The sequence below is a fragment of the Micromys minutus genome (assembly GCF_963924665.1).
Source record: "Micromys minutus genome assembly, chromosome: 16".
Taxonomy (NCBI): domain Eukaryota; kingdom Metazoa; phylum Chordata; class Mammalia; order Rodentia; family Muridae; genus Micromys; species Micromys minutus.
In genome coordinates, this window is record NC_137985.1 from 45,456,807 (window position 1) to 45,472,466 (window position 15,660).

The following is a 15,660-nucleotide window of genomic DNA, read 5'->3' on the forward strand; positions in this document are numbered from 1 at the left end:
TCTTCTAGCTGGGCTGCCTTGTCTGGCCTCCATGGGAGAGAATGCATACAGCCCTTGATGTGCCAAGGTGAGAAGGTACCCACTCAGAGGAGAAGGAAGCAGAATGGGGGGAAGGATTATGGAAGGAGGGAATGAGTGGAATAAAACGTGAGTAAGTAAAACAAACAAAAAACCAGGCAGGTTGATCAATGAAATTCAATGGAAGAATCAGATATAAATCCACACACCTGACTTTTTTATAAAGAAGCCAGAAATATATACACTAGAGGAAAGAAAGCATCTTCAACAAATGGTACTGGTCTAACTGGACATCAGTAAGTAGAAGAATGTAAATAGATCCATATCTATCACCCTGCACAAAAGTCAAGTCCAGATGGATCAAAGACCTAGACCTAATAAAGCCAGATAAACTGAACCTGACAGAGGAGAAAGTGGGGATAGCCTTGAATGCATTGGCACAGGAGACAAGTTCCTGAACAGACCACACATAGCTCAGACAATGAGATCAACAATGAATAAATGGGAACTCATGAAACTGAAAAGGCTTTTGTAAGGCAAAGAACACCATCAGTAGCAAAAAATAAATAAATAAAAATAAAAATAAATGGCTCCTCAAAGTGGAAAAAGATTTTCACAAAAAAAAATCCATTTTCAATTAAAAAAAAGATAAAATGATAATTTTTTTAAGAGCCTAAGCAAGATGTGGTGAGACATGCCTAGAATTCTAGCACCCAGGGTGGGGTAGAGGCAGTAGTAGTTCAAGGTCAGACTTGGCTATGTGAGACATCCCCAAAAAACGTTTGTGACCTAAGAATTTTAGAATCTAAAAGTACTTCAGTTAATTTTCACATCTCATTTTAACAGTGCAAATTAGTCTGGTGTGATAATCAGGATAATAGGTCTGTTTCTCTCAAGGATGCCCACATCATAATTCGTATTTGCCAATGATATTACATGGAGAGACTTGAAGCTGCTGAGATGGGGGGTTGAGGAGTCACCCTGGATTCCTCTTGCAGGCCACAGTAATCTCTAGGTCTTCTATGAGGGAGGTAGGAGAAGTTGTAACAGAGAGGGTTATAACACAGACTGACTGACTTCTAAGATGAAAAAAAATGGCAGAAGGCAGAAAATGTAGATATCCCCTAAAAGCTTGTACAGTCCAGGAACGGATTCTGTCTGGAGTTTCCAGAGGAAATGAAGCCATTCCCTGAAGTGTTAACTTCAGTCTCCTCAGCTCTAAGGCATGGATGATAGTATTACCTTCCTGTTAGGGTTGTTAGAAAGATTAAATGAGTAGATGTTTATGAAACACTTAGAACTGGGGCTGGTACACAGTGACCATTAGACAGACCAGAGCTTGTAACTTAACTTGCACACATAGTTCAGCCTCATACACTGCTCTTCAGAAGTGTGTCTTACACGTGTAGAAGAATGAGGTTAAAAAAATTCAAAGAGCTGCCTACATGAAATCAGCTTAGTTCCAAATCCCGAGATGGCCTTCCATGCTAGACGTATGTATTTACATGCCTCACAGACACACGCTTGAGGGCTAACCCTGTTGCTGTGTCTACTCATTTTAGCTCTTAACATCTGGAACACTGTGCATACTTATTCTTCCTCTGTGTCACAACTCACACACAGGGGGTCACTGATGAAAATTAAATATTGGTAGATTACCAAATCAATGAGTTAATGAGGGAAAACAAAGTACATGTTACATACTTCCTACTCTAAATGCTTGCTTTTAGTAGCAGAAGTACATATTAAACCACTCTATTTCCAATCCCAGACTTGTGAGATTTAACCATAGTTGTCCTGAAGTACTTGATGAATGAATAAATCTAGCATCGCTGGCAGAGATTTAAAAGTTTATGTTTTAAGCACTAAAATAACTGATATTCACATAAAATTATAACTTAATATTAAAATATGAAACAATTTAAATGTCTTTATAAACAGTTGGCTGAATAGAATCTCTTCTTGATAATTAGGGTACACATATGTACATTTACCAATGCCTGCACAAATCTTTACACTGATTCACTCCAAATATCCACTGCTATATAATGTAAAACACTGCTATTTTGGGAGGAGTATGGTTGTGACAGGGCCCCTCCATATACCCATGGCCGTCCTGAAACTCACTAAATAACCAGGCAAACTTACAAAGTTCCTTCCACCTGCCTCTGTTTCCCAAGTGCTGCATCATGATGACCCCCAGACCTTGCTAATTTACTTACAATTACCTATAAAATAATGATCTAAGCCACACCTAGAAACCTAAATTACAGTAAGCCCACATTTGATATATCTCCAAATTAAATCATAAATACCTTCCAAGTATCTTGCCAAATCAGAGCCATAATTACATTAGAAACATCAGCATCATATCTTTGTATCCATGTTCAACCAACTCCTAAGTCTGTTCTTCTTCCCTGATTTATATGACCCCACCTCTAGCTACAGTCTGGCTAAGTGCATTTAACTGACCTCAGCACACTCCCCACTCACATCATATTTCCAGCGCACGTCCACTATAAACCATCACACAGACTAATCACTTGGCTTCCCTGCCCAACATTTTCAATGCCTCCTAGATCTACCTTTCCATCTGCATTAAAATATTCAAATATTTTCAATGTCTGCTACGGTGGGTGGGGGGAGGGGTAAACAGGCCTTTACCCAACATCTGTGAAAAATCTAATTTTGAGGAATAAGAAAGCATATGCCAACTTCTTGCTCTTCTGGTTCGTGATTAGTAGAGGAACTTTAAAATAACAAGAAAGAAAAAAGGAAAAGCACAGATGGCAGGAATTTTCCAGAACGTGTTACACTTCGTGTAGACAGAAATAAACACAAAGCCCGGAATCCTTCTATCATAAGCTCTGAAACTCAAATGGCTCAAGATTCTAAAGACTCCAAGGACTTGAGCAGTCTTCCCTGGGCCACTAAAAGCTAGGAAAAGGAAGGAAGAAAGGATCCTCCCCAAAACCTGAGAAGGCCTTTGACACCCTTGACTTCAAGTTAGATATATATATATATATATATATATATATATGCCCAAAACAAACAAAAACCAGCTTTTTTTAAATACATGAGGTTAAATTTTTAAAAATAGGAGGGAAAAATACACAAACTCCTAATTACAGTTTAGATACATTAACATCCTTTCAATATCTGATAGAATGCTTACAAGAACTCAATGCTGTATCCCAAAAAATAGGATCTGAGAGTTTGAGAGAGCAATTTCCTCAAGCTTCTGAGATTCAGGAGATAAACAAATGTTCCCGTGTCTGAGACAGCTGAAAGCTGCAAGATGTTGTTGGAAGGCCTTCCCAGCTCTGTGGTAAAGAACCACCAGGAAAGGAGACTCTGACCAGCGGGGGCGGGGACAGTGGAGAAGAAATTATCGTTATCTCTCTTAGACAAGTCCAGCTACAAACAAAACATCCATACATGTAAAAATAAATAAATCTCAAAACAACTTTTAATCTAGAAAATAAATTTCAAATTAATAATCTAAGCTCCTCTCTCCACAATGAAAGAAAGCCCAAGTGAGACCTGGGCACAAAAGATAAGGGGACAGGAGCCTGAATTGACCGTCTCCTGTCAGCAGGCAAGGCTTCCAGTGGAAGGACTGGACACCAACCCAACCACAAAACCTGAAAACTAAAAACAGAACCATAGGTAAGCTGCTACCTACAAGATGTGTGGGTAAAGTGGCACAGAATCTGTGGGAGTGTCCAGGCAATGACAGGTCCCGCTTGAGACCCATGCCACTAGAAGGAACTATGAAGCCACGGCTGACACTGCCTAGAGGGCCAGGAACCAGAAGCTGGATACCCCAGAGACCTAGAATAAAACCAAATGGGCCCAGCAAAAGTAAAGACAATAAGATGAATCCCACTGATACTCTGTTTACCCTAGAGCCTAGCATAATTGTCATCAGAGGCTTCCTCCAGCAACCTACAGGAGCAGATGCAGAGACCCACAGCCAAACATTAGGCAGACCTTAGGGAATCCTGTAGAAGAAGAGGAAGGATTGAAGGAGCCAGTGGGGTCAAGGACACAAGAAGAAACCCCACAGAATTCACAAACCTGGGCTTATAAGAACTTACAGAAACTGACCCAACCTAGGTCGTCTGCAGATATGTTATGGTTGTGTAGCTTGGTATTTCTGTGGGACTCCTAACAGTAGGAGTGGGGCTGTTTCTGACTCTTTTGCCTACTTCTGGGACCTTTTTCTGAAGCAGAAATGTAAGGTTCTTTGGATGATATTTTGCTAGGGCAAACATGTGAAAGTCTAAGGCAGACTCATGAAGTAACGTTTCCCTTTAAGGAGACAGAGCAGAGAAGATGCTCCGTTAAAGCAGGCAGGTGAAAGGACTTGTGGTGAAGGGTTCCTCGCTAACACACGTGTACTGGTCCACCTTACACTGCATAGTTAAGCTGCATTTGCCGGGACATCAGAGAGATGTCTGGTGATGTGCTACAGTTTCTTGACACTTCTGCAGACTCAGGTTGATTAGATGCATGTGCTAAGGCAAGACCTGTGCTGAGGCGAAGCACATGGAGAGCACATGGAAGACACAATGTCTGGAGGGTATAAATAAGACTCCACAGTTACAGAGACAGCGCTTGGTGTGCTGGTACAGCTAGCTATGCAATGCTTGTGGGTGTGTCTTCACTGATCTTTGCTTCCCAGAGAAAGGCACAGACTTCTGGAGTTCCTGCTGGTCCCTCCTGCTGACTCAGCCAAGGCTAAGGCCTGCCTGTCTCTGTGAGGTCATGCCATCACTGTTGCTAAATATACTCTACCGAACTGGACGGCTGGTGTAGCCATGAAGTGTTTGCGAGTGGATCGAGCCACCACTGCCTGCTAACCTGTTAACTGAACAGCTGATGTCCAGGAGTTGCTCCAAAGAACCTTTCTAAACAATCCACCCTCTCCCCTACCCCAGCCCCTGTATCCTTTCTTTTCCATTACCTCTGGTGTGTGATGGGGCTACAAGGGAGAAGAAGGGGAGGAGGAAGATGAAGAAGACAGCCTACTTGTGGAAAGAAATGAAACAAATTTGTCCTAAAGAGAAAGAAGGCCCAAGGTTTGCAAAACCTTATCTTTGATTATCTGTAGCACTCTCTGTGCCAAGAATATGACGTTTACTCTACATAGAACTATGACTAGCAAAGACCATTTGTGGAAAATACACTGGATTTCAACTTAATACAACACGAATCCAAAGACAGCACACTCTTCAGAGCCAGGCCCCTCACTGGTTTGGACAGCAGATGACAGCATAAGACTGGACTAAAACATCAAATGCTGTTCACAGTAGCTGACCTGTAATGCACTATCCAACTTCAACAACAATGTTGCTGTTTGCAGACTTTGTCCCTTCCAAACATTAACCAGATCTGACCTCATTTAGCTTCTACTATCAGAAAAAAAGCAGATGAATTTAGAGTATTATATAGCACAGCTAAGTCTTTCTACACCCAAGAACCCAAAATGCTTTCCCACTATCTCTAGAACAAGTGTTATATGTGTATTTTCCTATATTCATTTATTTTCACGCAGGCAAAAACAAAAGTATCATCTTTCCAAACTTTACCTATTCATCCAGAACAAAGCAAAACCCAGTCTTTAATAGAACTTTCCATATTCCTCCTAATCTGATCTTTCTGCTGCTATAAAACACTTCCAGTGCCATATTTTTAGCAATTAGTTGAAGGGCACCTAAATACTTCCTCTTCTTAAACTGATCTTTTACTAATACGTTCTCTTTTATTTTGAGGCAGAGTCCCATGTGGCTCAGTTTGCCCCAGAATTGATTATGTAACCAATAATAATCTCAGAGTTCCCGACCCTCCAGCTTCTACTGTCCAAGTGCTAGAATTAAAGCATGTGCCACCACACCTAGCTATTAATAATTTCTTTTGCAATTGAATTAAAATTTTCTTAAAGGTAAACACTGTAACTATGTTCTGTGTCTTCTACACATCAAGAGGTACAAGACACAGGAAGAGCACGTGGTGCTCCAACATCCCCAGTAATCACTGATTCCTTGGGGAGGTCCAGCAGCACACTGCAGTGCACAGGTAGAGGTCAGAACAGGCTGGGAGCAGTCAGTTCTCTCCTTCTACTTTCCTTCTGAGGCAAGGTCTCTTGTTTCTGCTGCTGTGCTGCCTAAATAAGCCTCTAGCTGATTCTCCTGCCTCAACCTCCTATTACGCTAGGGTGATAGATTTAAGCCTCCACATATGGCTTTCCATGGCATCTGGGGCTCTAAGTCAGGCTGTCAGGCTTAAGGTGGGGCTAATGCTTTTACTCTGAGCTATCTCCTTAGCCCAGGATTTGGCATTCAATACTGGAATCGTTTTAGAACACGCATTTTGTAAAGAGATATGTCTTTATTAGTAAATGGAAAAGTCAATGTGTAAATCCAAATATTGAGTAAAATATATGACTTTTGTCTCCTATATAACTACTAGAATGAGGTGTTACTACCTTGTCTATGTATAAAATTTAGAAATAATATATTCTAGCCACAGAATATTTTTACATAAGTTAGGCTTAGAAACACTCTATGTTTTTAATTTAAACCATTAGGTAAAGATGCCTTAAAGCAAGATGTAGATACCCAAACTAGGGATGGAGAGGTGACTCAACACTTAAAGAGAACTTGCTGCTCTTCCAGAGGACCCACATTTGGTTCTCAGCACCCATATTGAAAGGCTCACAACAGTCTGTCACTTCAGCTCCAGAGGATCTAACACCATCTGTGGACACCTGAACATACACATACACACACCAAAACACAAATGCCCATAAATACACATTTAAAAATCTTATTTAAAAAACAAACTATAAAGTCAGTATTTTAGGGAAATGACAAGATATTTGTTTCTTTATATGTTAAGTGAATTGGAGTGTAGCATTTTCATTTAAGTTTTAATTTGTATATCTTAGAACACAAAAAAAAAATGTGTGTATGTGTGTGTGTCTGTCTGTCTTATTGTCTGTCCTACACAGCCAAAATACATATTCTCATTCTCCAAACACTAACAAACCATGGTCCTTGGTGAATTAAAAAGAGAATCTATTAGCTTAGAAAATGATTTGAAAATTCTTACTGAGGCTTCTGGGTCTGACAGCTCATCTAATAATTTTCTTGCATCCACCACAGCTTGATAAAGTCTTAGGTTTTTGCCATCAGATGCAACAAAGCAAGCACTTGCAGAATTGCAGTATGTGCCTGGAAAAAGAAAATAAAGTCTTTGAGTTATCGTGAGTAATTTATTTTTATTATTGATGGAAATATAAGACACAAATAATTACATCTTCCTTTATAGGTGTAAGTGCCATCCAAAGTCATAGTTAAATAAATACAAGGAGCTTTAACAAAAATACATAAACTTATTAACACTCAGTAGAAAAACTACGAACACATTAAAATTCTAAACATAAGCATGTAAAAACATACTGACAACCTATGCAAAACTATCTAAAAGCAGGAGAGATGGCTTAGCAGTCAGAACCTCAGTTCGACTTCCAGCATCTACACAGTAGTTAATAACTGTGTGTAACTCAGTCCCAAAAGTCTAACACCCTCTTCTGACAGGGAACCAAGCAGACATTTAGGGTACAGATATACATATGGCCAAAAGACTTATACACATAAAATAAAAATAAAATGATTTTTAAAAAGAGCTTAATTATGATAAATATAAATCATTCTGTGAACCAATTATGATGGTGACATCAGCACATTGGAGGCAGCAAGGTCTCAGTGTTTGAGACCAGCATCAGAATGGTCTATATAGAATGCTGCGAGATACAATGGCTCAAAAAAAAAAGAAAAAAAAAAGATTATGAATAAATAGTAATTTTAAAACTTTTATTCACTTAGTGATGGCAGCACATGCTTTTTATCTCAGCAATTGGGAGGCAGAGGCAGGCAGATCATTGAGTTCAAGACCAGCCTGGTCTACAGAGACAGTCCGGACTACACTGTCTTGAAAAAATAAAATAAATAAAACAAAATCTTTTATTCATTTTACAATTAAATAAATACTTACCAAGACAATAACTAGGAATAAGAGTTGGAAGCCATGCCACATTAGAGAAGGCTGAGGTATGTAAAGAGTTAATTCGAGCCAATTCTGAGACTCCGCCAGTATATGACAAAGGTCCGATGGGGTCTACACGCCACAGAATAAGTTCACTGTAGATTGCATTTGGATCATGAAATGTACGGGTTGCTGCATTTCTAAGAGGCTGTTTTGATGAACCTTTTGTGTGTTTTACAGGATCTATTAACCTATTTAATTTACTGTCCGAGTCCCACTGACAGTCTGACTCAGGCGTCAACAGAGCGTTATGGTGAGAAGATGTCAGCAGCAGTGGTAAAACGGAATGGCATGCCAGGCCATTGAGGTGGAATCGGTGACCACAGTATCTGAACTTATGAGATACAGTCAGAACAGTGGTAAAGGCTGACTTATCAGCAAACGTGACTGCCCATTGATTCAAAGACCCGTCTATGTGCTTAGAGACCATCATTACCGTAGGCGCTAAAATGTTCATATCGGTGCTGTGTGATGTGGAGTGTGGTCCATGAGAACTATCTACAGACATCAGCTCAGGCTGTGATGGGGTGTTGAATGAATCTTTTGTAGCATTTACACAAGCATACATCATGATGTTTTTGCTAAGAGAGTTGGCATCCCCAGACGGAAATGCAACAGGAATCCGAGACGAAAAAGAAACCTGAAAACACAAATTTACAATTCATTATAAGGAGTTTGCCTTCTCTCAAAAGTACTTTGCAAATACACTTCTATTTTCAAAATGCCAAATCCTAACCTCCTAGCAAAAAAAAAAAAAAAAAAAGTTTAACCTCTGTATAGTTTAATTCTTCATCTATATTTATATATTCATTTCTTCATTTATATGCTTGTTCTTCATTTACATATTCATATAATAGATCACTAGTAATATCCTAATACAATAATATGTTTGATGAATCACTAATGAATAATACATTTTCAAATATATTGCTTATAGCTTATACCAAAATAACTATAATTGTGTACTTAAATTATAATACAGCTAAGAATGATACCACAAAAAAGTGGCTTGATTTGACATCTAAAACTGAAGATGAGCAAACGCCTATAATGTCAGCACTTGGGAGGAAGAAGGAGACCAGAAGTGAAGGTCATCCTTGGCAATACAACTAGTTGAAGACCAGCCTGCCTACATGAGACCCTGTCCTTATAAAGAAGGAGGAAGTGGGGGAAGGGAGAAGAGGAGAAAAAGGAAATAAGCTGAAAATAAGAATACATCATATTTTCAAAATAGTTCCCTTAGTTGTACTAAATATATTACAATTCTCAGAAAGCATGAATAGTCATTTCAATGCTCAGTGTTTTCAAAGGAGAAAAAAAAATCCCTTTGATTTAACTAGGCAAAAAGTGTGATACTTATCCTCTTTGAAAACAAAAATATGCTTTTTCTTTGTTGTTTATAAAAACTAAATTTTTTAGTAATTCTGAAAATCTGTAAAGTCTATACAGCATCTTGTTATTTTAAAACTGTAATTGTTTTCATGAGGGAAATATACCTGAACTTGTCTAAATATTCCAGGGTTATATTCATCCAAATACTTCACATGCCACACTAGAAAAGTCCCGTCGACAGGGTGTATGGTGAATAACATGTCAGGGTTCTTATTCCACTCCGTCAGCAGCGTTTCGATCTTCCGGTCCAGCAGCACTGTAGGCAGTGGCATCGAGATGCTGGGCCGTGGATGGGCTCTAGGGCTGCCCTCCCGCTCTCCATCTTCATGTTCTGACGACCCTGTACCTGCCTCAGACTCTCTATCCAGAGATAATTCTAAATCAGAAAATATATCTATCAGAACATATGCTACATACTACTATAAAATTCATTTAGAAACTATAAATTACCTTTACAATTTATGGTAAACAAAAGTATTTTCTTGTCCAAACTAAAATTATTATGTCTATTATTTTTAGAAAAATAAAAATTACACCATATTTTCATTATTAAAATTATCAAAACATATTTTCCAAAACAGAATGTGGATTCCAGATTATACTATTCAAGGTACTATAATAAGATAAATATACAGAGAGAGTTTGGCTGGCATGCATACACAAGTTTGTAACCCTATCTATTCAGGAAACTTAGGCAGGAGTTTCAAGCTCAAGCTCAAGGCCAGTCTGGCAATTCAGAAATGTTGTATCTCAAAATAAAATGAACAGGGCTGCAGAAATAGCGCAGTCGTAGACTTGCCTGGCCTGCATGAGTCCACACCATAAACAAAACAAAACATCAGCCAGAGTCAGATGGTGCAGGAACAAGCACAGTGCCTGGTCTATGAGATGACCCGTACTTATAGAGAGAAAAGAAGAAAGAGCTCACACCTAAAGAGGCCCCACAGAAAGCTGCCAACCTCAGTGAGACAACAATGTGAGGAATACGAACCATGGTCCAGCCTCATCCGTAAACCCCTCTCTCTCTCCTCCTGTGAGCGCTCCTCATCTTCTCTCTCGGCATCATCACTTTCATGATCTAACTGTTTTTCAGAAAGTTTTCGTAATTGGTGCATAAATATTTCAGCCGATGATGTGAAATGAAACTCCTTGTTATTTAACCAGTGAACTACAAATCCTCCATTGATATCATCAATATTAAATCCAGTGCCAACCAGGACATTTGGAATATCTGTAGAAACAAAAAAGATTAAATTTCAATATGGTGCTCCAATTTCTTTAAAAATATGACAAGTGTTTATCATGATTTGACATATATTTACACAGAGAAGGTGCGTTAAAAAAAAAAAAGTCAGCATGATTCTACCAGGATTTGAAACAACTTTAACTGAATTTAGTGGTGAATGTAAATATTAAGAACTAATAACATACTCTTATATGAAATTACTGGGTCTCGGATGTGAGAAAAGGGGGTGAACACAGCTCTAAGAGGTAAGTGAAAGAGTTTGGACATGAACTGGATGTTAGACTGTGTGGAATGAACTAACCAGTTCCTAGGCATTGACAACTTTCCTTACTCATAAGGAAATACTCGAGTTCCTAAGGGTAAAATTCCATGATATGTGCAGATCACTTTGAAAAGCTTAAGAAAAAAAGACTCCCACACATGCACACATGATCACATGTGCACACACATATACTTACAAATCCCAAGGGTTAAACCTAAGTGACAAGTATGAAAGTGTTCACTGCACCACTCCTGTAACTTTGCTGAATGTCTAAAACTTTCCTACAAGTTCGGGGGTGGGGGGAATGATGAAAAGGGATGAAGGAAAGAACCAGGGACTGACTTGGTGATTACAGTGCTTTCCCAGCAAGAAAGAGAACCAGACTTCAGATGCCCAGAGTCCTTACATGTAAATGCTAGGTGGATATCATGACCCACCTGAAATTCCAGCAATCAGAAGGCTGAGACAGGATCCCAGAAGCTACCTAGCCAGACGAGCTAGACTGGTGAGCTCTGGGTTCAACTGAGAAGTCCTGCCTCCATAAATATGGTAGAGAGTGATTAAGAAAAACTATGAGCCTTTGTATGGACACACACGTGTATGCATGCACACATGTGTGTACACACGAGCATGTAAACATGCATATATATACATATGTACACACATGACAAAGAAAAAAGACATAATACACAAACACGTATACATTGAAGAAACAAGCAAAAATATGATTAGATATAAATATGGTGAATTTACATAAGTAGTATAGCATTTGTCAGAAAATTCAATTGGCTCAGTGGTAAGAGTACCCATTGCTCTTGTAGAAGCCTGGATTGATTCCTAGCACCCACATGATGGCTCACACCATCTGTAACTCCAGACCTAGGGGATCTAATTCCCTCTTCTGATCTCCTTGGACACCAAGCATGCCTGTGGTAAATACACATAAATACAGGCAAAAATATTTCTACAGATAAAAAAAATAATAAAAGAAATCAACTGTCTTTTGACTATATCACAGATGCAAATGTTTCCCTGGGGGAAAAAAAGGAAGAGAAACAGACTAACGGTACAAAAGCATTTGTGCTTAACAATTAATTTGGTCAACCTATAAATTGTATTTGCAAGAGTGCCTATAACACATCAAGCCAAATGACTTAAAAATTATATGTAGATGGTATGTGGGCGGGAAAGGCATGCAGCACATGCCTTTAACCCTAGCAAGAGGCAAAAGCAAATAGAGCTCTGGGGTTAGGCCGGCTTAGTCTGCCTACTGAGTCCCAGGTCACCCAAGGCTATGTCATGAGATCCAGTTTCAAAATGAAAACAAAATGATGCTGGAAGGCAAGGCCCAATTGCTACAAGAACGAACGTATGACTTCTACATTTATCTATAATAAAGCAACGTGTGATCCCAGCCCATCAGATTTCCGAGTATACACAGCTAAAAGCCAAGCTTCTAAAGCAGATGGAATTTATTGTGATCTAGCCTTAATTGCATTTTTAAAAATTATAGTAAACTCAAGAAAAGCTTCTTTCGAAAGGTTAACACTTTTGTGTGTGTGTTTGTGTATTGTGTGTGTGTGTGTATATATATATATATATGTATGTATATAAAACCACCAACATTTTTAAGTTAAAATAAGTCATAGGACATTCTTAGACTATGATACAGCTTTAAGACCAAACTAAGCATAGTGATATCCACTTATCTATATGGCTAGAACTCCAAAGGCTGATTATGATTCAAGACCAACTTGGGATACACTTCAAGATCATGCCTCAAAAGCTCAAGGTAGGGGCCAAAAGATCAAAAGGATAGGATAAGTAAAATAACAATCACTGTAGCATTACCAAAGAGAAAAATAGAACCACAAATGCAGGCATAAGAGACAGTGAAACATTTAGTGGCTGACTATGCTGAACCTTGACTCTTTCTGTGGACTCTCGACGCTCCCCTCCCATTCCTTTATGTTAGGCACCAAAGCCTAGAAATACTTCCTCCCTGAACTCAGCCCACACAGTGGCCATATCTGACACAGATTTAGGTAGGCGATTCATATTCTCCTTCCTTGTTCTTTAATACAACCACTCCATTACCACCCAACCTGGTAACAACCTGTCTAAATGTGCCCCTCCTCCCACCCCAACTCCAACTCTGGTCAGACTCAGAGTCCTCCTGGTCCTTTCATTCCTGTCTCTCCAGATAATTCTGTCTTACTGTAACCTACTTGCAGAATCCCTTCTTCCCACCACACCTCCAACAACTCTGTGATCCCGCATCTTGCTGTGGATCCACCTTAGCTCTTTCCTGAAGCTCCTCTCCATCTTTTCACCTAGCCCAACTCTATTCCTCTCTGCCACCCAACAACCTACAGACGCACTCTCTACCAGCAACATAGCCACCATACTCTTCTAAGATCCAAAGAGCAACAGACACCAAAGAATAGAAGCCCAAACTCAACAAAGACAGGACCAGATATCAACACTTAGAATCACCTCAATCATCTGAACTCCAGATGCCTAGGCACTATCACAAAATACAAACATTGACAGCCAAGACCATATCCCTCCACCAGAACCCAGGAACCCTGAATTACAGAAGGTCCTAAGAAATGCATTATAGCAGAAGAACCAGAAGAGAATATCAGAATAGCAATTATGAATATGTTCAAGAACCTTAAAGGGGATATGAGTAAATCCCTTAGCTGTGATAATACTAACAGTAAGGTAAAATAACAGAAACGGTTCAAGATGTGAAATCCCTGAAGAAAACCCACCTGAGGAATGAAGACTGTAGTAAGTCCAACAAAAACCTGAGAGGTAGCCTTACCAACAGAGCAGGCGATTCATGGAGGGTCACGGGCACTGAAGACAATGTATAAGAAATGAAAATCCTAGTCAAAGACATGTTAAGCTAAAACAACCCAAGCACAAGCATCCAAGAAATCGGGGACACTATGAAAAGAACAAATTTATAATACTAGGAATAGAGAACCCCAGCTCTAAGGTAAAGAAAATATTTTAACAAAATAACTTAAGAAAATGTCCCTAAACTAGGAGGTTCACTAAGCATACAGAACACCAAACAGATGGAAAATTCCCCCACAATACATAATAATCAAAACTATGAATGCAGGGAACAAAGAATAATAAAAGCTGTGGGGGGACCAAGTAACATATCAAGGAAGATCCATCAGAGTAACACACAACTTCTCAATGGAGACTAAACACTGGGAAGTTTCGTTCCAGAAATACAGGGATGGTTCAATAAATGTTCATCAACAAATATAACCCACCAATAAACACACTGGAAGGCAAAAACCACATGATCACTTCACAAGATTCAGAAATGCCTTTGACAAAATCCAACATTCCTTCATGATAAAAGTCCTGGAGAGACTAGCAATACAAGGGACATACAAACCTCAACATAATAAAGGCAATATACAGAAATACTACAGCCTCGGTTGATTTCCATGAAAATCTGGAACAAGACAAGAAAGTCCACGCTCTCCGTACCTACTCTACACGGTATGTGAAGTCTCAGCTAGAGCAGTAAGACAACGGAAGGAGATCCAGGGGCCACAAACTGGAAAGGAAGAGGTCAAAGTACAGACAAAAATAATTTTATATATGAAATGAAAGACCTTAAAAACTCTACCAGGAAACTTCTACAACTGATACACTTTCAGCAAAGTAGCAGGAAACAAAATTAACACACAAAAATCAGTAGCCCTCCTATATACAAATGACAGACTGAGAAAGAAAGCAGGTAAACAATACCTTTCACAATAACTCCCCCAAACTAAATAAATAAAATATATCAGAATAACTCTAACCAACCGAATCAAAGACTTGTATAATAAAAACTTTAAGACACTGAAGAAGATATCAGAATCTTATCTCAGATCTCCCTTGCTCATAGACTAGGAGGATTAACATAGTAAAAATGGTCATCCTACCAAATACAATCTACAGATTCAATGCAATCCCCATCAAAATCCCAACACTTAGGTCCCAGCACTGAGAGGGCAAACAGGAGCTCTAATCCCTAACCAAGAAGGTGTCTCCAACTGACATCCACTGGAAAAAGAACTTAGTTTTCTCCACTGGAGTCTCACTGAATATATAAAACCACACTTAAGGGCAGGCCCCAAGCCCAGCAGTAGAAGGAAAATACAAAACAAACTCAGTTGTACTTTGGAGAGGTTTTTTGTTTGTTTGTTTTGTTTGGTTGTTTGTTTCATATTGCTTTGTTTGGGCTTTTTTTTTTTACCATACCAGTCTTTTGCTAGTATATTGTGGTATGTGATTTTATGTATGTGCATGTGTGTACACATACACATATGCTTCTTGTATTGCTTTCTGGTTTTTAATTCCCTTTTCTAATATCTGCCTGTTTGTTTTCTAAAGAGAGTAAGAAAGAAAGAAGGCATCAAGTTAAGTGAATGGGGAGGTGGGATAGATCTAGGAAATGAGAAGGAAAAACAATGATCATAATATATTGTACAAAAATATTTTCACATATTATTTATATTTACTAATAATTATAGTAATAGTAACTATGTATATCTAAAAACAGATAAATTTAACTTTTCTTTCAAAAATATGGAAAATGTAATTTCAACAA

At 38.8% G+C, this 15,660-nt stretch overlaps 1 protein-coding gene across 5 annotated transcripts in view; it reads right to left on the minus strand.

The window, feature by feature from the left end:
• Window positions 1-15,660, minus strand: part of DMXL2 (Dmx like 2) — a 128,999-nt gene that overhangs the window by 68,888 nt on the left and 44,451 nt on the right. For all 5 annotated transcript variants that reach the window (XM_080929995.1, XM_080929994.1, XM_080929993.1 and 2 more), the window contains exons 10-13: window positions 10,514-10,753; window positions 9,627-9,898; window positions 8,080-8,770; window positions 7,135-7,256 (exon numbers count right to left, since the gene is read on the minus strand). In XM_080929995.1, coding sequence (XP_080786121.1) covers window positions 7,135-7,256; window positions 8,080-8,770; window positions 9,627-9,898; window positions 10,514-10,753 — 1,325 coding nt within the window. The remainder of the gene's footprint in view (window positions 1-7,134; window positions 7,257-8,079; window positions 8,771-9,626; window positions 9,899-10,513; window positions 10,754-15,660) is intronic.